Source organism: Passer montanus, unplaced genomic scaffold (assembly GCF_014805655.1).
Source record: "Passer montanus isolate IOZ18808 unplaced genomic scaffold, ASM1480565v1 scaffold12, whole genome shotgun sequence".
Taxonomy (NCBI): domain Eukaryota; kingdom Metazoa; phylum Chordata; class Aves; order Passeriformes; family Passeridae; genus Passer; species Passer montanus.
This window is the reverse complement of record NW_024358722.1, coordinates 7,669,085-7,691,834: the sequence shown is the minus strand read 5'-3', so window position 1 is coordinate 7,691,834 and position 22,750 is coordinate 7,669,085. Positions and strand designations below refer to the sequence as shown.

The following is a 22,750-nucleotide window of genomic DNA, read 5'->3' as shown; positions in this document are numbered from 1 at the left end:
TTTATGGTTCTGTATACTGAGGATATAAAAGGAATACCAAATGCCTGCCAGTTCATCTGCTGATAATCTGTAATGGGTCCAGAGAGGCCATAAGTATTATCAAGAGGCTCTGATTCTCATCTATATAAAAGGACCCTCAGGTTGTGCATGAAGAAATTAGACAGCAGCTCAGCAGCATACATGCCTTGCACAAGGCTAAAGGCACTCTGCCGCAAGCTTGTTGAAGCTGTCTCTGCTGAAACCCTGTAAGTTAATTTCCACAGACACTGAGTGAGAAGTGTCCCAAGCAAAAGGGAAAGAAACCCTTTAGGCAACACTGGTTTTTAGGCAGGTTCTCTCTTCACCTTTTAAAAATTCACAAAAGAACAAGAAATAGATAATTTGCCAGCTACACATCAGAGCTAGTGGTGTGTTTGCATGCAAAGTAGGACAAAAGTTTGGGGTTTCTGTGGTTGTCCCAAGAGGAAGAGGATTTCACCATAATTTTTAAAACATCTGCAGATTGAGTAGTTGTTTTGTCCATGAGCAAGAGGGTTTGAGGAAATTTTGAAACAGCATCCTGGAAGTTCTCTGTGTGGTAATAACAACAAAACATTAACTGGTATTAGTGAGCTATAGCTTATAAAGCCAGAGACAATTTGATGACAAATCTGGTATAAATCATTACTACTGCAGACTTTTCTCCCCTAGCTCAGATATGTGTGCTCTTAGATAGGGCAAAATAATATAAACCAAATCCAAGACAGATTACACTAAAATCAAAAATTGTGCCCATAGCACATATAATTATAGGGTTTGGTTTTTACACACCTTATATAATGGAATCCATTTAAAAAACAGTCAAACATAGTTATGTTTGCCTAATTACAGCCACAGAATTATGGGGATAGGAAGACAGTGGAAGCATTGGTGTCTGGGGCAGTAAAGGATGAAAGGGTGGAACGATATCATTGCTGATGGAGTCTTTTGTGTCATCATTTAATGAGTCTGAGTTGAGAATCACAGTGTCCTTTAACATTTTTTTGCTACACTATCAATTATTAACACAATACTATAAATTGGTTACACGGACTAAAAACTAATACCCTTATTTGTTTCAGGGTTGGGCAATAGTGAGTTTAATATATCATAGTAGAGATATAGTACAGCTTCTGCAACTTCTCTCCCATTCTGTTTGAAAAGCATTTGGATAATCTTTCTCAGATTTTTTTTTTCATGCATTTTTATTTGGAATTCAAAATGTGATAATAGATAATAAAAATATGTTGTAAATATGACATGACATGGGAGTAGAGAAGCCACCAGCTGGTGTATAAGTGACTGTTTCTTAAAAATCTCTGATTTACAGTAAAACCTCTTTCCGACACTAGAAGGAAAAAAGCAATTTTACAATGGAATTAAATTGTACTCAGTGTGCTCAGTTTAAGGCTGTCAGAAGGATGCAAAGAGACTTTATTGTGCATTATAATTTAATTAAACTTTATGTGTAAGCTGTATAATTAGGTTGCTTGCTAGTCTTTGCCCGCATAACTATCTGGAGCTTTATGGGATAATTTCTGCTCTTGTCAGAACATAAAGTCTGGTTAGCAGGTCTTGGAAGAGACTGGGCATGCTGAAGTTACAAAGATAATTCCTCAGGCCCAAAATAATTTTTTCATGTTCACAAAATTGTTTAAGAACAGCCTACACTGACCAGTATGTTAATGTTATAATCCTACTGAAGGTGATATTTACATGCAATGACTACCCAGTAAGTACCAAATGGTAGAGATTAAAATCACATTTAGCTTCTCAAATCTTTATTCTCTCTTGTATTTGGACTGGACTGTTGGCTTCTCTTGGTAGTGTCTCTGTCTTCACGGCTGAAGTTAAATTGCAGTAGCACTCTCCTAACCTTGATGTTGGCAAAAGAAAGTACACTGTAAATTTCCTAAGTCATGCCATGTTTTATTTCACGTGAATAACTCATGAGTCATCTTTCCATTGCATTCATATTAATTAAAGATTGTGAGGTGCCTTGTATAAGTAGATTTTAAGTGGTGACATTATAAGTTGGCAGTACAGCCAAAGTAGCTTTCCCAAGTACATTTTCTGGAGGAGATGAGGGAAGGCTGCAGGAGCTACATTGGAAACAATGCTGGAGCTAAAACTTCCTGCACATGAAAAGATTGTCTAGAAATGTTTGTGCAGTTTCCTGGCAGAGTTGGGGGCAAAAGTGATTTGATTTTGCTACACAATTGTAATTTTAAAAGAGTATCTTATAAAATACAGTTTTTTGCATTAACATACATAGCACTTTTTCATTATATATCAAAGTGAGAATTGGATTTTGAACCATCAGATTCTATGACCTCTGTCTGGAAGCAGTATTAGGAGTTTATTTCATGCATAGATCAACATATAAGGGCAAGCAACTCCCAATTTTTCAGGTGCCTTCTTCATGCTTTACAGGCAAACAATATTCTTCTTAATTTTGCCAGAATCCCTCCACTGCAGTGATCTTCCATCAAACATAATGGAAAATCGTTAACTCTACAGAATTTTGGAACAGACAAACTCTTTGTATAATAGAATGCTTTTAGAAAATTAAGGGACAAAATAAATTTAATTCACAGTTTTTACAAGAATTTCCGCAGAAATCTGTTAAACTGCTGTCGACTGCTGCTGTTTTGATCCCAAATAAACACAGCAGGGTTAGAAAAGGTTTTAAATGAAGAGCCTACATACCCTTCCCAAGTTCAGACCACGTGATAGGTTAAAAACATGTTTAGGCATGTGAACTATGCTACTGAAATCAGAATAGAAGCAAAAATTACTAAAATCTTTCTTCTACTTATTCCATATAAGTAAACATTTTGTTGGAAGCAACATTCTTGCTGTGTTACATCATTTCATTTATGCTATATAATTTATTTAGTCCTTTCTGTGTAATATTACAGGCACCACTCTGTGGAAATGCTTTCCATAAAAAGACCAAAGTGAAGTTGGAAAAAATCAGTGTCTGTGCAAAAGTTCACTGCAGAGTTTTTCTGTTCTGCATAAGAAAGCATTTTTCTCCATGGAAACATGATATGGAGCTTAAGAGGAGTCTACTTACTGCTGGGATCTGCATTTGTTCCCCGCTAAGGACACCCTTGGGAGCATAGGGAAGAGGATTTTTTTCAATTGGTTTCTTTTATAAAAAGAAACATTTTATGTAAAAGCCTTCAGCAACCCTTCTCCTTTACATTTTCTGGGCTTCATAAAGGTGCAGAGGGCATTGGCTACTATGGAAAAGGCACTGAAATGTTGGCTTATGCTGGTGCATCAATGGCTTCTTCAGGATATGCTCCCAGTCACCTGTGTTTGGCCATTTTATTGTATGTCCTGTGGTATGGTTGCCAGACTAAAATATTTTCTTTTTTTTTTAGCATATTCCTTAAATTTTGTGGAGTATGTACATAGTGTTTGTTCAAAGGAATGAAAGAAAAATAAGACCAATTCCAGTTATAGCATAGGTTCCCTGCATTGCTGTGTTTTCACTTTTCCCCTGAATCTAATAGTGGTTCTATCTATTCCAGATAGAAGCACAAAATAGGCATTATTAAGGACGCAAAAGATTAGTGCTAACTTTTACCAGCAGATTGTAATATTTTACAAGCTTCATCTTTGCTGTGTATCCTCATTTTGGAGTATGCTGACAGTCTGGTTCTTTCCCAGAAGTGGCAATTTCTTTTCATTAGTTTTCTTTCAATAAACAACCTTATTGGAATTAAGAAGATAATCTATATTAGCACTGAATAGCCTTCATTGCTTGCATCTGTGTTAGGCAGGTGGATAATAAGGTTGCTCTTAGTCTTATCACAGTGCACAGGCAATCTGGATGTCTCATTTGGGTAACAGAACTGGACCAAAGCACAAGTTTTATTCGTGGCTGCTGGGAATCATAGAATGATAGCATATCAAGTGGGAAGGAGACCCAGGGATCATCCGATGCAAACTTCCTTGGCAAAAGCACTGTCCAGACAAGATGGCCCAGCACCTTCTCCAGCTGAATCTTAAGAGTGTCCAATACTAGGGGATCCTGTACTTCACCAGGGACATAGTTTTAATGCCAGATTTTTTCCCATTTTGAAAAATTTTCCTCTTGTGTCTAATCAGAATCACTCCAGGAATGTATAGTCTTCTTTTTTCTGTGTGATTTCTTCTAAAAAGTGTATCTAACTTCTTTGTTCCTTTTAAATACTGGAACATGGTGATAAGGTCTACCTTGAGCCTTCTCTTCTGAAGGCTGAACAGCCCAGTTCTCTCAGCCTTTCATCATATGGCAGGATTCTCAGTCCTTTGGTCATCTTTTTAGTGGTACCCTTGTTAATGCAGCCCAGTGTCCTATTTGCTTTCTTTGCTGCAGCAGCACATTGTTCACTCACACTGAGCTTGTTGTCCACCAGGACTACCAGATCTCTTCCCACAGAGCTGCTCCTTTGCTGGGTAGATACGGGTTTATGCTCCACTCCTGGATTATATTTCCCCAGGTGCAAGACATTACACTTCTTTTTGTTTTGTAACGTTTTGTAACGTCAGCTCACTCTTCCAGACTAGCCAGGTCTTCCTGCAGGGTGGTTCTCTTTCCAATGTGTCCACTTCCCCACTCAGTTTGGTATTGACATCAGTCTTCATCAGGGGACACTTGATCCCATTATGAAGATCACTTGCAAAAATGTTAAGCAACCTTGAAACCAGGACTGATCCCTGGGGGACCTCAGTTGTGACAAGCTGCCAGTTCTAAAATGAACTGTTTACCACCACTCTGGGTGTGTCCTGCCAGCCAGTTCCCCATGAGCCACATGGACTCATCCAGGCTGTAGCACATCAGTTTCTCTAGGAGGAAGCTGTGGAAAACCATATTCAAAACCTTGGTGAAATGCAGGTTGATGATGTCCACCACTCGCCCCACTTCAACTGAGCAGATGACTTTGTCATCTGAATGACAAAGGCAAATCGTATGTGACAAACCTGAATGCCATCAGGTTTGTCACATACGATTTGCCTTTGGCTAATCCACTATGGATTTTCCCAATCATGTGCTTTGTCTGACTTGTGATAGCCCCAGGAGGATTTGTTCCACAACTCTTCCAGGACCTGGAAGTTAAGACTGATGAGCCTGTTGTTTTCTGGATCCTCCTTTTAGCCCTTCTTGTAGGTGGGGCTGACATTAGACTTCCTCCAGTCTTCTGGGATCTCCATGACTTCTCAAAGACTTTGGAGAGCAGCCAGGCAGCCATGTCATCCAGCTTTCTAGACACCCTCAGGTGGATATTGTCAGGGCCCAGTGATTTGTAAGGGTCAAGCTCCTGTAATACATTATACACCAACTCCTCCTTCACTGACAATGGGTGGGTGTTTTCATCAACATGGATTCTTGATCCCAAGCCCATGCACCAACAGTGCTGATGAAGACAGAGGTGAAGAAAATTTTGGGAAGTGCTGTATTTTCAGTGTTGTTGATGACTAATTACCTCTCCTGTTTAACAATAGGACAATTTTTAGCTTCTATTTCTGCTTGTTCTTTAGGTACCTGAAGAACCCTTTCTTGTGTTTTTGAACATCTCTGTCCAGTTTCAACTCAGTCTGAATTTTTTCTTTCTAAACTCCATCTCTGCACACTCCAGCAATGCCCTTTTATTTCTTAAAAGATATTAATCCGCTTTTCCATATCTGGTACACTTCTCTTTTGGTTTCTGAGCAGACTCATGAGCTCGCAGTTAAGCCAAGGGAAATCTCTTGCTGTGCCAACTTTCTATACTGGTTTTGTATTTCCAGAAGAGCATGCTTGAAACACCCCAGCTTAGTTCCTTTCTTGTCCATGGAAGCTTCCCAAGGAATCCCTCCTAACTGACCTCTGTGCAGGCTGAATTTTGCACTTCTAAAATCTAAGACCTTTGTCTTAGTACTAAGCTTCAGTGTGCTCAGGCAGATCCCAAAGTCCAACAATATGATGATCACTGCAGCCAAAGATATCACTGATGAAGATAATACAAAGCAGGTTTACTTGGTAAACTACTTTGCAAGAAGCAAGCCCAACAGTGCCTCATTTCTGGTTGGCACATCTAATATTTGTATGAGGAAGTGGTTCTCTATGCATTCCAGGAACTTGATGGATGATACGTGAGCTGCTAAATTGTTTTTTCCAACAAATGTATGGGTAGTTGAAGTGATCCATGAGAGTCAGGTTCTGTTCAAGTAAAGCTTGCTTTAAATAACATAAATATTGCCTTTTTGGCCTTATTTTCCTGATTGGGAGGTCAGTAGATGATGCCTACTCTATGATCCCCATTGGAGACAATCATTTTGTTCTTGACCCACAGGAATTCAATAGGGCTTCCACAATCACCATAGCTGATTTCTATACATTCAAGCTTCTCCTTAACACAGAACGTGACACCTACTCCTTTTCTTCCCTGCCTGTTGCCATCCACCATGGTCTTCCAGTCATGTGAGTTGTCTCACCATGTTTCAGTTATTCCTGCTTTCTGACTGGGCACAGAGCTCCAGTTTCTTGCGTTTGTTCCCCAGGCTGCAGGCATTGGTATACATACACTTGAGATGGTTGTTCTTTTGTCTCTCATCTTGGAAGGCAGCTAAGGAATGCTTGTCCTTACTCTGGTTGGCCTGGCTTATTCCCCACGTGGTTTAAATGGCATGAGTATTGCCACTTTGGACCCCACCCTCAGTTTAAAACCCACCTCACCATGGTGGCCAGCCTGTTACCAGAGATTCCCTTGCCTCTTCTAGACAGGTGGATCCCATTTCTCCCTGACACACTAAGAGTCATTGGGGATTGTCCAATTGTCATAAAAGCCAAAACCCTCATGATTGCCCCAGCCACAAAGACAGAAGTTGATTTGCATTATGAATCTATTTTTAGCTTCATCGTTTTCTCCAAGTGGTTAAACAGAAGGATAACTTGTACAGCAATACTTTTTGCTTGCCCTCTCAGGGTTCTGTAGTCTTCCCTGATTGTGGCCCAGGTTCCAGCTGCCATGTCATTTATGCCTATATGGCATAAGAGCAGGAGTGGCAGAGCATTGTGTGTTTGTGACAACTTGTGACACCCTCTCAGCAACATCCCAGACCTTAGCTCCTGGAATGCAGCACACCTCCAGTGGCTATCAAGCTGGCAGATGGGTCTAATGCTGGACAGCCTTTTAACTGTTTCCTGGCAGTCCTGATGCAACAGATCATCAGTCTGTACTCATCTTTGATAGGTCACCTTTTCTCTGAGTGAAAGGTCTAGGCTCTTATTGCAACCTACTACCCATATTGAAGTCTCTTTCCTTACTAGTTCCCTATGGCTGGAAGCATCGGAAGCTTTCTCTGTAGGAATGCTGGGTTTAGCACAGCCTGGTTTTCCCTTCTTCAATCAGTCAACAATATGTTTGGTACTGGTCATTTCCGAGGCAGGTGTTGACATTTATATTACACTGACAAGGAAAATGTCATCTGGTATTAATGGAAAATAAAGACTTTTTCTCTCCAAAAATAATAGGGTCAGAGCACAGGACAAGGGGTTATGTACACCTTAAAATGATCTGCATTTATCATGATAGCAGGATAATAATATATAAGATTGGATCAAATTCACCTACACTATCACAGCTTTGACTATAATTTAACAGTAATTTCAGAACTTACACTTGATCTTAATAGTCACTGTGGTGGAGATGATAGGCTTCCAGCAAGGGAAGTTTGTTTGCTCAGTATTGTGATTGGGAATGAAAACCCATCTCCCCTGTTGGACTTATATCATATTAGAATAATACTGGGCTTGTTACACAGCATGAAGTTGATTGACCTTTAGGCTAGGGGAAGTGTAAGGCTAACAAGTTAAATGCCATTGAAAACAATTAGCTAAATCATAAATTCAGACTGACCTGATTTATGTATCTGTGATTTAAGGAAGAAATTTGGAGATGTCGGATAAGATCCAGGGCTAAACAGCTGAAAGAGAGAGACTAAAATAGTCAAATTCAGTTGGTTCAAGATATTCTGATCCTGTTTTTCTCTGGTGTCTTGACCTTACTAAAGTTCACTTAGTATGTAATGGAAAAAACAACGGGTTTGATAGCAAAATACAGGAAATGCCTGCAATCATGCCTGATTACAGTAGCAGCTTTTCTTTTGGTTCGTTGGGGTTTTTTTCAGAATACTCTCTCTGTGTGCCTGAAACAATGTAGAATAATAATGCTTTGGAGCCCTTTATTTAGTGTGTCAAAGCAGAGCAATTAGATGTCTGGCTTTTTGATGGATATGCATGTAGGGAGTTTTTACACAGGAGAGCTCCATGTGACCTAAGTGAGAAAAAAAAAGAAATTATTAGAGGGCATAACTTAAAAGCCTAGAAAATTGTGTGTGTGGTAATTCCACCATGACTGAAAAGACAAATAAATGCAGGTCTTTTTAAGAAATCTGCCTTTGTTTGACTTTCAACCACAAAAATGGAAGTTTTACAACTTTGAATTTGAATGAAATCTCTATCTGGAATAAAGGAAGCCAGGAAGCAGCTTGTACTGAATGTACACAAGGGCTCATATTTATCTTGCCTAACTTTAGGATCAAAACTGAAGCTTCTAAGTCAGGATCCTGCTTCTCCTGGAGTACATTTACACTCAGTGGAGTAGGACAGACTGTGTCTTTAGGGAGCTGTGCAGCCCACATGTTCTGTGTATCTTCTGCTTGAAAATACCTGTGGAGATGGCCATGGAGGGAGCCTGGGGCAAACTGTGGTACTTCAATTAACCTCTTATGAGTGGTGGCATAAATCTAGTCAGAATCATGCAAAATACAAGATAGAAAATTAAAACCAGAACAAAATGTTTCAGAGCTCTAGTTACATTCATGCTTAAGGTAAATTTTGAAAACTGATGGAGTTGGGGTTGATTACAATATTTTGTTGATTGATTACAATTCTGATTTCCCTCATACCTCTATAAGAGAAAAGATCCTTGTTATGGGTTATTAAGGACTCATTGTTGAGATAGCTCAATGAGAACTGCTGCAGAAATGCAAAGTGCTACCTAGATATGCATGCATTTGTTTGGTGCATGTTTTCCTACCATGTATAAGAAAGCCTCAGTCAAAAGTTGGTAGGAGAAGAAAAAATTCAGTCTTTTTGGTTAGACACAGAAACTGTATGCCTGAAATTCAAGTGCTCTTTTCTTTTTGCTTGCATGATTTGAATTCTATTGTTCGAATGATAATTATTTTGTCATCCTACTTACTAAGGTCACTGAGAAAAAAAAAAAAGAGAGAAAGAAAATAAAAACAACATTGCTTTTGGTTTCCAAAGAAAAACTTTTGAGGATATCCAAACTTCATTAGGGTGTCCACTGATAAATTTGCTTTCTAAGGTTCTGGTAACATTTTTTCAGAACTGAGTATTCAAAACTTGACCTAACAAGCTTTTCTAGCTTCATACTGCCCTTTCACTGTCTTTCATCAAGTGGTTTTATCAAATAATGATTAAGTATTGTTTTCTTTAAAAGGATTATGTAGCAGGCACTTTTAGTTTGCGCTCCACCTAACCTATTGTTATAATATGCAATCTTATTTTGATGTTATTTGATATGCAAAAAGAAGAGCACTGAACCTCACAGAGTAGCATACCACAGTTTGAGTCAGTCCTTGGCTAAGCCTGGGCACCTCTCCTGTCTTCCGTGAGATCACCAAGGTGTCAGTGAGGACAAGATTTATCACATTACATATTAAGCAATGACTGAACACATGGGCTTTGTAGTGGAAGCTGAAACAGTAAATATCATTAGCAGTAGGACAGGTTTCACCCCATTGCTCCCACCCTGAATATGCAGAGCCAGTTAAGAATTTTTCAGCTGAAGTTTTCAAGGAAAAAGTAAGAAAATAGTAGTTTAAACTGAAGTAGAGAGAGTGAGAACAAAAGAAGAAGGTCCCTGAGGAAACTACTGGTAGCCTTAATGTTGTTGGGATGCTCAGCAGGGTGTGGGAGGACCAGGACATGCAGGCAGCTCAGCCCCCATGCAGAGCCAGTCCCTGGCTGGAGCACCAGGCTGGGGCAGTTTACCTCACTTTCACAAAAAGCACAAAGGGTTTGTAAAATCTCAAAGAGGCTTACAAAATGGGAAAATAAATTGGTATCTAATTTAACTTCAAGTTTCTGAGGAAGGTTGTTCATCCTATGCAGTAGGCTTAATGTGAAGCCAGGTCCATTTGTGGCAATTCTTATTTGGTACAAGAATTCCAGGTCTGTGGGCCATGGGAAGGGAGAGTTGCCACTGGGATCCTACAAAAAAGCTTGTCTAAATCGAGTTTTTGGCAGTAAGATAATCAAGAGGCAGCATTGTAGTGCTATATCACATTCCTATCTCAGACCCATGGAAAAATTGTTGCATTCCCAGGTGTGGGAGTCATGAAGGATGAGGTTTATAAAGTAACATGATGTGAATGCTAAGGCAACCTTCTCTTGAAAGAGAAATAGAGACCACTCCCTTCTATGCTTAGCCAATTTTAGAGAATGATTTACATAATGCATATTTGAACTTGTACTTATTTCACTTAGGTTCACAAATAAAAATGTGAAAATAATAAGAAAGGAAAAGTCATACAAAGGAAAGTTGTTAAGTACAATATATTTATTTGCCTGCACATTATTTAAAGGAAACCCAGCATAATAAGATAAGCAAATCAGGCACAGTAATGTCCTAAGCTGCTACCGAGAATTGTAATAAAGTTATGGTCAAAGCCAGTAGAAAGCCATATAAAGAAATTATTTTAAAGAATTTTTTTTTTCTGCTATTGTAAAAGTCATTGGTTTCCTTAAACTGCTGGAAATGAATATTAAACCTTTGTCCAATATGTCATTAAGACGTCAGTAAGCTGTTAGGACCATGTAATACATACAGCCTTCTTTTCTATTTTGGGACCTTGCTGACCTGAAAGATTTCTCAATGGTGGGCACTGCTGGAGAGATGATGTTATGCATCTGCAAGCCTCACTTTTGCCTTGCAGTAATGGGGGCTTACAGAGCCATAGGCAGTGATCGTGTGTTCATCTCCCTCTGATGTCTTTGGTGGGTAGATAGCAAACTGGCTTTTGCTACATCCCTCCTCCCATCTCTGCCACCCCTGAGTCCACAAATCATTGGTGCAAATGGCAAGGTGGTGGATGTTGTGTTATATAAGGAAAGTAAACGTGTGTGTTTTTTAAAGTAATCATTCCTGACAAGAGAATGTCACTATGGTCACATTAAAAGTCAACATTTCCCATTTATGTCTAGCCTGCTGTCTGAACTATCACTGTTTTCTTCAAGGAAAATGAATTATATTATCTCTGGCTTTATTTGAAACCAAGTCTGGCATAATGCATCTGCCATTAGCAATTATGCACAATGGTACACATCAGAATAAGGTGGATTCACTTTATTCCAGACTTGACACTGGAAAATAGCAGTTTTCAAGTGTGCACAGCAGATTTTTCTGTATATTACTGAGTACGACTCTACTACAGTGTTTGTGTTATATGTTATCTTTATTCTTTGATGATATCAAGTAATGTAACAATATCAAAAACTGTGTATCCTAAATTAGGTAATTACTTAATGGATCAACATAAAAACAAAGCAGAAAAATTCCAATTGACTTTTGGTTAATCACAGGCAAAACTGAGATAACCTACAACAACAAAAACAGCAGAACCATCTTTTTCTCACTGTTAGTCTCACTCAGGTATCCCCCTACTTCCTCTCTGCTAACACAAACTGCTCTACTGCCATGAATTCACTCACAAGCATGAACAATCCAGTGTGTCCCCTATTTTTTCTCCATAGATAAAGGAGGTGACTGGTAGATCCTAATACCCAATGACACTGCAATTACTGCCCATTTATGCTCAGTAAGTATGGGCTAACCTCAGAAAGTATGGGCTCCTTCTTTCCCCTAGAGATTTTCAAATGGGGAAAAAAGTATTATTAGTTTGTGTTTTCTTCGTAGATATGGTTTGAATTTTCCCATTTATCTCTCATCTGTTGCTGAGGGGAAAAACAGTCTTGCTGATGGGTTGTGTCTAAAATACTTAGGACAACAAAAGAATCCACTCTGGAAGTACAATCCCCTATATATCTGTCCTGTTCTGTTTATGTATGGAAACTGAGATTAAGTTGGTGAGATCTAATCACTAAAGAAGCTCATATCAGAACTTTAAAATTTTTGACTTTCCTTTATGTTTTCTGACTAGTTCCATATACAATTTCGTCTTGCTTAGAATTGTAACCTAATACATCAGTTATCAGTATTTTGAGGACATCAAAGAAGAAATTTATGCTGAGTACATGAGAGACCATGTAGGTGAGCATCTTTGTCTCAAAAGCAACTTGGATATCGCTGAATAACTAAGAAAGTAATTTTAGGAATGTAAAAGTCTTACCTTAATTAAACAGATTAAAAAATCATCTTGTTGAAATTTCTAATTGCTATGATGATCATATTGTCTTTAGTTATGAATTTCAGTAACACTAGTAACTAGAGAACGATTCGGATGATTTTCCATGTTGTTGTAGGAAGTTTCCTTTCTACCTTCTGTGGTTTCTTGTGTGAATAGTTTGTCTATTTAAAGCCTGCAGAGAGGATGTGATTTTCCCATGCAGGGGAACAATGGCAGTGATTTCAAATACACGATTGAAAGCCTGTATTGCAGTTGAAAGTCACCAAAAAAAAGTGGTTGTTCTGTAGTTCTGTACTTTAGGCTTTGTTGCTTTCAAATCTTTCTGAATTCTGATGTTTTATAGATGTTTAGTAAGATACAATCCTTCATTTAACTTTTACCTTATAAATAAATATTCCTGCTTCCAATGTTGTTATGGGTACATAATAATTATTATGCTTAATTCTGTGAAACATTGCTCAATCAAGAGTCAGAGTAGAAGTGGTAAAGCGGCCACTTAAAAGTGGTTGCTTGCCAGCTTGTGATCACATTTCTCAGCTGCTTGATCCTGTTCTTCAAATATGTATTTATTTAGTCACTGCTGTTTACTGTGTTGAAAGGCTACTGTTAGTAATGTTTGGCAGACTTTCTGATTTTGCTGGTCCAATCCCACCTTGATTATTTAACTGCCTTACTTTCAACAAGAAAATGGCGTGTCATGTAAATTACATTTGTGGCACACAGTGCCACTCACATAAGATGCTTATGTCTCTGGCTGCTGGTGGGATTCAGACTGTAAGAACCCAGTCCTATGAAATACTCATCTACTGAGCCTTTGGAGGAAGCCAAGGCACTCAGCGTCGCATGGCGCTCGCGTGTGGAGGAAGAAGTGAGGGTTACAAAAGTTTTCACACAGATTACCCATAGTCAGCCCGCTCTTCTGTTCCAACTTGCACAAGCATAACTCATAATCCTGATTCTTTCTTGAGACACCGCCAGTCATTCCAGCTTCTGAGATGATTGTGATGCTGGCAGGTATGCAGAAGTAGAGACTGAGGCTTAAATTTCTGTTTAAAGCTTTCTCAGAACAAAACCTGCTCCCCCTCCAAAAAAAAAGAAAAGGAAAAAAAAAAACAACCCACAACATTTCATGCAATGACTGCCCAAGTCAACTGAAGTGACTCTACAAAGTATCTTGGCAAAAAAACAAAGGAGAGAAACAGCTTAATGTAGCATTGCTGCATTCAAGAAATCTGAGCATTCTCCTGGCTTAACTGGTTAGGTTGATTGCAGTTGCATGTAATTAATTACTCAGGTTGTAGGAATTCATCTTGTCAGACACAGATGACTTTCTTACTTGCTACAAAGAGAATGCAAAATGAGAAAAAGAAGAATTTAATAGACCTTTGTCACTGAGCTATCTGACACTGTATTATTTGGTATGTTCTGATTCAGAGGTAGACAACTGGCACTAAATCCAGGAAAGAAATAAAAGACAGAATGGACCAGAATGGAACAATCTGTACAGAAGATTGTTTTACATTCCAGATATGGCCGTGTACTTTACTTTTGCAGGAGTAGGAGAGCTGGTTGTTTCTTGGAATGGTTCTGGGGAAATACAGGTCTAAAAGTTAAAGTTTTAATTTTTTTCAGTGAGGCTGCTGCTCTGGAAAGACAAGCTTTCCTGACAACTCTTTTTGCTTACTTTTTCATTTGTTTCCTTTTCTCACATGCTTTGGTTGTTGGGGTTTTTGTTCTTGTGAGGTATTAAATAGCACATTATCTATTCCTACTCTGATATCAACTTAGTTAACTAAGATTTCTTTTTCCAAAGTTGCAGAATTAGAGGGATTTGGTGAGGTTTTTTGGTTTGGGGAGGTTTTTTCTGGCTTTTTTTTTTTAATCTGGCAACTGTAAACCGACAGAATGATTTTTGGTGCAAGCACTTTTATGGACAATGACAATCTTGTGGGCTAGCCGTGAATTTGCCACTTTGGCAGACTCCCAGCTTACCTTTTAACCTCCCATATGTACTTTGACAGGAGTCATACTGCTGTTGTTTTAGCCTCTTCCAAATTTCTTTTGAAACTCTGGTGCACTTTGTGATAACACAAATCTACTGATATTACATTTCATTATTGCGTGAGTAATGAAGCTGATCTCCTCAGTGCCTTCAGTAGAGTTTTGAAGAGGCTTAAAGGCTTCACTGCATTGTTTTGGCTTGATAAAGGGGTCCCAGATGTTTTTCTTCTGTCAAGTAAGATTATAGTTTGGTAAATGGTAAAAAAGTTAAATTGACTTGTGCTTTTACAGTTAGGCTTAAAATTTCATTGTCACTCCTTACAGGTAGTCAGAATTTAATAATTAGACTCTTCCTAGTTTTTTCTTGGCTCAGTTTGTTTATTCTGCTTTTCCACTGTCAAGTTAAAATGTTATTGCTAATTTCTGTGTCTTATAAAAATCCTTAAGGAAATAAAGAGAATAGTGAGTAACTTGTCTTTATCCATTATGTGATGCCTTAGTGTTTTATTGCTCTTGAGGTTTGTCTTAGCTTAGGAGTTTCCTGGATTATTGACTATATCTCTATTCAAGTTCATGGCTACCATATGGATGGCATTAAATTAAAGTTAAATGATTCTAGGTCCTGACAACTCCAGTGCATCACCTTCCTGCACGGGGAAGTCCTGCAATCAGAGTTAAGACAAAATTTTAGAGTCTTCTCATAAACACTTAATACTTAAAACATTTAATAAAGTGGATCCATTTTTCTAAAGAGCTTCTCGAATTTCTTCAGTTCTTATCATAATTATATGTATTATGACTTCTTTCTAACAGTCTGTTGTGATGGTGGCTGTAAATGGTTCCAAGATTACATCAAATATAATTATCCTTTGATTTCTTTATCTGAACATCTTGACTTCTTGAAATATGGCTTGTATTCTTCCTTAATTAAAGAACATCCAAGATAACACTGCACTTGGAAAGTTAAAAGCTACAGCTACAATCTTGTTTCCTTCTTCAATCTGCAAGAGCTTTACCCTGATGATCACATTCTATTTGATGTTTCTATAGTCCTGTTTGAATGCAGATCTTTTTATTGTAGCACTTGTAATTCACTGAAGGAGCAGTTTTGGGAAGGCATATGATTTTTGAAACAGGGATCTTTGTTTTGTTTCTTCGATCTTTGTTTTGTTTCTTCTCCTGTGGGAGGGACACAGAGCTGTTGATATCTGTTTGCCCTGGCATTATGTTGGACAATTCTGGCAAATCACTTTCCAGAGGTAGGAAGAGGTGGTTACTTGAGGGTTTAAATGGTTATACGTAGGGGGTTATGTGGCAGCCAGCCGGATCTTGGATTGTTTAGGAACTGCTGAAATGAATGACCTTATGGAAGGAAAAAATATGCAGTCTGCTCCAAGAGGCCATACCTGGGTGACCACTGAGGACCTGCTAGAGCAGTGTAGCTGATCCAGAGATAGCCAAGCGTGATGTAGGGGATATTGATTGCAATAAACATTTCTACAGCCAGAGTATACTTCAGCCACACAAACCATATCTGACAAAGCTAGTTTGTGTAGGAGACAGTGCTTTTACTGTTACTGAGGTAAATATGACTTTGCTGTTTTACACTTGTTTTAGATTTGCTGTTTTAGACTTGTTTTACACACACGAACCACTTTGTAACATGTACGTAACACAATCTATCTCTACACACACAGTAAGTTCTCCAGTACTTCCCAGTATATGCTTTGTGGATGCATCATTGCAGATGTGGAATGATTATGCAGACCTTGGTGGCAAGTCCACTGTGTCCCAGAAACAGCTGATTTTTATGTTGGCCTGTGTACCTGCCTGAGGAACATATGGGCCAGCATGTTAAAAAATATTTAACAAGTGTGAAAAGAAAAAAAAAACCCAGCAAACTAAAATCCATCTACTGAAATTGGTATGAGAAGCAGAAAAGACCATTTCTGGGGAAATCCCAACATACTGCCTGGGACACTGTAGATGTGTCCTAGCCTTTGACACATCTACAAAAACTCTTTAACATACTTCAGCCTTGAAAGGGCTATTTAACCAATTAATGTGCATAAATGCTTCCACCATGTTTGGTGCCTGTGGTTCTGAAGGCTGGGATCTGACAAGGAGACATTTCTCTGGAAGAAATTCTCTGAGTAAGGTGAAGTCTTCTCATCTCTCACTCAGGTCAAATTTGTTGGCATAATGGATTTTTGCAAAAAAAACCTCATCTTTTCATAGGCTTTTGGAGTGAAATTCACTTACAGAGGCTGGCATGGGATTTTTTTCTTCTTCTCTGATTTATAACTTGCCTACACACACACTATTTTTTCATCAATTTTTTTTTTCATCAATTCAACCTAAGGAAATTTGTGTAATTATTCCAGAAAAAATTGTGTAATTATTCCAGAAAAAAGAATTCTGATCAGAAAGTGTTGACAAAGTCACCTAAAAACATGTATTCTGCTTTTGATTCTCACCTCTCTATGTATTCATACATACAATACAATATATATATTATATATATGTATCTATTTTATATCTAAATATACTATGTATCTTTAATATATATCAGAGACACCTAAAAGCCTAGACAGAAATATAAAAAGCAAATATTCTTTTTACACACCCTTTGTTTTATATTTATGTTATTTTGTCTACATGATGAAGAGGTTTTCCCTGGGGGTGGGGGAGGAGAGCTGTTCATGTAGATGAAAAATCTTTTATGCACTGACTTTCCAGATCCATTTGTTATGACTAGTGGCAGGTAAGTTAAATGGTACCTAGCATCCATTGTGTTGGAGCATGTATTAACCATCAATGGTATATTTAGAAAATATGCAGAGGGCAGGACAGGAAAGGTGGATATCCTTTTCTCAACCTTTTTTTGACCTGACCCAATTTTATAAGCAGACAATTGTGTAGTTTTGTCACAAAGACATTTGTATGATCAGAAACAGCGACTAAGATATGTTGTTTAACAATGAATACAAAATATTCCTGTGAAATTATTTTTGAGCAGGCTTAAGCCACAGAAACAGTGCTCCCAAGGATGGGAATGTTGTTTTTCATCCTTCTCATGGCAATCTGAACTTTGAATTGCTACTATACATTAAAATCAAATTCAGAGTAATCCAAGTCTAAAAATACCTATTCACTGAACCTATACACTAGAGTATGGATAAATTGGTACTCCTTGCTTAGTGCTAATGGAAAAAGGGAATGACTTCAATGACCTATTTCAGACTGACAGAATGATAGATCTGTAGGAAACAAGAAACTGAGATCTTTCCCAAACTTTTCTGATGCTGCCTTGAATACATAAAAGCTGTGCTTTCATGCAGCTAAAGAGAGTAAAAGCTTAGTCTTACAAAATGCTTGTAATTGCCTGCTTCTTTATTTTATTGCCTTTAGGTTTATTTAGTGACTGCTACCAACTTTTCATGCACACACAGTGAAGGACAGATTCTCAGTGGTGTTTCTCATTTATTTGTCAAATTCCATCGTTTATTATGAAATTTAAGAGCACATGATCAAAATTTGAGAGTTGATTTAATTTGAGACCTTTGTATTTCAGGGACCTGAAACTGGACAATATTCTTCTGGATGCAGAAGGCCACTGTAAACTGGCTGACTTTGGGATGTGCAAAGAAGGGATTCTGAATGGAGTGACCACCACGACGTTTTGTGGCACACCTGACTATATAGCTCCAGAGGTATTTTTTTTGCAGTGCATTAAGAGTACGGATATTCTTATTCATCAGACTGTTACATGTGTAATTTTAGACACTCTTTACATGCATATGAAAACATTTAAGATGCAGACTAGATTGTGCTACAGTTGTGCTTAGGTTGTCTTGCAGAAAATGGTTACTTCACTGCTCACAAGCACTATTCCTTGATGGTAGGAATGGTTTTTCTAGTATTTATTTCTTGAAACTAGTTATTCTTCTCAATTTGCTCATTTCTGAATTAGCATCAGTATGATGATTTTTACCAGTCTTTAAGGTGCTAGATGCAACTGAGTTTTGCAATCTTAGTAATCTTAAGTAGTTATAAAAATGTTTTTATTTTTTAGTGAGGTTTAAAAGAACATGTTCATACAGAAGAAGCCATGTGTTTGGTATTATTTTGACTACAGCCTTTGTGGAAATATATCTTTTTTTCCTTTCTCTAAAATATCTGTGAGTGAAAGATACTATGCCTGTGCTACTTCATAGACTTGCACAGAAAGATGGAAACTAGATATAAATGCTGTATATTAGTTGGCAACATTTCAAGATGTTAATTGGATAAAATAAATAGCTGAGAGTAGTGTGGTTTTTAAATATCCTCGATTTTAGTATTATGAGGTGCATTTCAAAGTGCCTAAAATTGAGAGCCACTATTGAACAGTTATTCTGCTAGACAGACTCTGTCTGCTCAGTTGAGTTAGTAACCTGTGCATCTTTCCACTTGAATGCTCAGGTTTAATGGAAAGGTGTTGTTGATTTGTCTTTCATCAAACATAAATTCACAGTGAGAAAAAATGTTCTTTATTATTCCTTAGAGTCAATAAATCATAAATCCATATTGTTAGTGTTCATGGCTGTCCAACTTCAGTAGCACAATTGATAAGGTGTGAATCATCTTGAAATTAACATTACATAAATGTGTGTCTTACGGAGTCTGAAAAGTATTCCAGCATTAAAAGAAAATAAATACCAGTGCGGTAGTTGGGGCTGTGTATGAATTTTTTTCTGATTCTGTATACTAATTGAGTCCTTTGACAAATTCTTTGAAAATTATTACCGAAAATAAAGCAGTAAGAACCCAGGAACTTTTACTGAGGCTTCCAATTCGTCATCTTAATTGCAGAAGTTTAGCTCCTGCTTCTATTTCTCTTACATCATGGTGATATGTTTTAATTTCCTTTTCTTTAGTAGTATCTGATTTCCAAAGAGTTCCCACAAGACATTAAAAGTATACATCTTATTTTCTGTATTTGATGGTTATAAAATATAATTTTCTTTCAATGAGCAATGTGAATGGGATCCAGACCTGTATATCCAAATGTTGAACTCATTTCTGTTTTTATGTTAAGACTGAATTTGGTTTTATATTGTCTTGATTCCCAGCTACAGCACTAAGCCCAAGCAGTTCACTACAGGATTTCTCACTGCACTGTGTAGTGTTGTGTAAGGATCTGGTGGATATGTTACCATTCCAAGGCATTTTAAGGCAGCCAGCTTCACCTTAAGCAGGCGCCCACTCTCCTTTCCCTGGTTCCCTGTCGTGCTGAACCAGTGCAGCCAAACTGCAAGCTTCTTTCATGTGAAAAGGAGACAAGAATTAAACTTGTTCCTGGTACAACAGTAGTTCTGTAACACCATTTGCTACTATAAAACTCCATGTGCTAAACTATTACTTGCCGCTGAAGGTATTTGCTACAAGGTTGAACTTGTGCCACATGAGAAGTTGTAGCCAGTTTTTCCTGAAAGCAAGTGCAATTAAAGTGAATTCTACAGCCATGTATTGTACAGTGGTTTAATGCTGTAAAGGAACTTGAACAAAAATACTTTTGGCTTCCTTCAGCCCTACCTAAAGGACAAGAATAAATCTCTCAGATGATCTCTGTGCAGCATTAGAAGCTGGTTAAGTTTGTTTTGTTCAAGATAGAGACAAGGAAATGTTTCACATTTTCCACCAGTCTGTTTTGTATATGTGATCTTTTTTCCTCTATAGTGTGACCTGATTTAAACAGCTTGGAAGGATATGCAGCTCTTTTGCTCACAAGCATAGTTATTTACTCAGGGGACTGATAAACTCTCAGTACTTCTGAGAACAACATCTCATTGACACTTAGCTGTGTTAGAGCAAATTGCCTGGGTAAGAAACCCTGCCTGCTGTTACTGAAATCAGTGTGTGATCCAGTCCTGCTTAGGCACTGGGGCATAGAAGGGCTATATCATGTTGAAACAGCAAAGGTGCAGCTGAGACAGTTGCCTCACTTGTCTCTTCAATCCAATCTCTTTTTCTATGCTAGATCCTCCAGGAGCTAGAGTACGGTCCGTCCGTGGACTGGTGGGCTCTGGGTGTTCTCATGTATGAAATGATGGCTGGACAACCCCCCTTTGAAGCTGACAATGAAGATGATCTCTTTGAATCCATCCTTCATGATGATGTATTGTATCCAGTTTGGCTCAGTAAAGAGGCTGTCAGCATTTTAAAAGCAGTGAGTCTTCCATTACTTGCCTTCCTCCTCCTCCTCCTCCTCATGGGTTTTTGGGCAGTTGGTTTGTTGGGTTTTTTCCTTGATTAAAATTGAATTTGCTGAAAGTTGTTGAGAGCAGTCACCACTGGGAGTTCAAGCACAGTTCAAAGTGCCACTGTTAGGATAATGGGGCCTTGGATAAATTACACTGCTTGTGGGAAAGGAACAGAATGTTTGTATTCCACGCAGTTGTACACTGTATAAATCTGTGTACTGCAGATTCATGTTTCAGGGAAAACCCAACCAGCTAAAACTGTGCTATCACTTTGACACTTTATATGCCATATACTCCCATCACTAGAGTGGGAGAAGCACTACATAATTAAAGAAACAATGTTTTTTATTTAACCCGCTTACAAAATTTCCTGTCTATTTGCTGCTTTTCCCCTGTCATCAAGATGGGTTGAAAGCCCTTTATTTACAGCTGCATGTTCTATTTTATAGTTCACATGATAAGCAGTCTTACTTTGGGGTGATTGTTTCTGTTCTCATTGGGATTTTTCAGTATGAGTGGTGACTTGACAGCAACTTGTGTCACCAAATGCCACAATTTGTTTAATCAGCCAATATATACCACTGGGCAAATTCAGTTTTTAAACTAGCTTTATAAAGTCAGGTTTATGAAGTCATTCATTACTATGAATGACACTGACATAAATTCTTTCTTCTGTGCTAGTGTAATCCTAAAATTGAAAGCAAAACAATACAGAAGCAGTATGCCAATCCCCATAATTGGCAAAAACCTGAGAAGGATTTTTGGCTTAAAAAAATAACTTGGTTATTATTTATTCCATTTTTCCACTGTCTTTGAAACTGGAAAATTTCTGCCTTTCTATATAATTTTCTTTCAGCATCTGGAGTAAGGGAGACTTTCAATTAAGAAGGCAGCTGATAATGTAAAATCCTGCAGAGATCTTCATACAGTGTTATTTTTAAATTGTGTATAAAACATAAATTGTGATTTTAACACCAGTGGAGAGCACATTCTGCAGAAATTCTCATCTTGATCTCCTAATGAAAATGTCTTCAGGCTCTTCTAGCTGAGGAAGAGAGATGCTCTAGCAGTGATTCAAAGCAGAAGTCAAAGTTAACCTCTCAGAAGTGTTTGTTGAAGTATCTCTTTTGCTACATTCACTGTAGTGAGAAGATGGAGGATTTTTTACTGCTGGTAGTTATTTACTAATACTTCCTCCATATAGCTTTCTGACTATGTTTGTTAGCTCACATGATACTTCCATGAATCCATTTCTGTTTCCAGACCCTTTGATTATTTTGCTTCAGCAATTAAAATATATGGACTTGAGCTGTATAATTCGAGCTTACATCCAGGGCTCGGGTTATTTTGGCACATTGTAAATTAAGGGTGGTTGTCAATTTTCATACCTACATCTGATTTTCATTGGAGTCCTGGGAATTTTCTTTTAAAGCTCACTTTTTTACAGAATTTTCTGAGACTGTTTTCCTGGATCTACATTTTGATAGTAGGAATGGTGACTTGTATCTTGTTGTAGTCATAGCCTTTTGGGCATCAATTTATACAATTTAATGGACAATTAACACCATAAATAAAACACATTTCCTTAGGATTAGCAACCTGCTGCCTACGAATGTATGGTGTGAAACCTGTTTGAAACTTGTGTTCTTCATCTGATACTCTCCCATATGAAGAACAGGAAAAACAGCGGAAAGAAAGAGGCGTCTATGTATTTTACTGCTGAATGGTAGCAAGGGATTAACTTTGGAGCACTTTGTTTCCTCACATTGTGCTTTGACACATGAATTTTAGTCTTTTGAAACTGTGTATTTTTACACTTCAAACACCATGTAAGGAAAGTTTAATAAGAACATTCTCTTGTATTAAGTGGTGATGTTGTCCTATTTTCTGAATAAACAGTTTTCCTGTTATTTCCATCAAAACACTGAGGATGATAAAGCTCAGTATTACAAGGCAGCGTGTTGCTTATCTCATGAAAATCCACATAGCTTATTAGTCCTGTTTCTGTGAATTGACAGGAATTGCTATTTAAATTCTTTCCTGTGTAGTAA

At 37.9% G+C, this 22,750-nt stretch overlaps 1 protein-coding gene across 2 annotated transcripts in view; it reads left to right on the top strand.

Annotated features, from left to right (window-relative positions):
• Positions 1-22,750, top strand: part of PRKCE (protein kinase C epsilon) — a 286,207-nt gene that overhangs the window by 239,940 nt on the left and 23,517 nt on the right. For both annotated transcript variants that reach the window (XM_039697891.1, XM_039697892.1), the window contains exons 12-13: positions 18,029-18,167; positions 20,477-20,665. In XM_039697891.1, the coding sequence (XP_039553825.1) occupies positions 18,029-18,167; positions 20,477-20,665 (328 nt within the window). The remainder of the gene's footprint in view (positions 1-18,028; positions 18,168-20,476; positions 20,666-22,750) is intronic.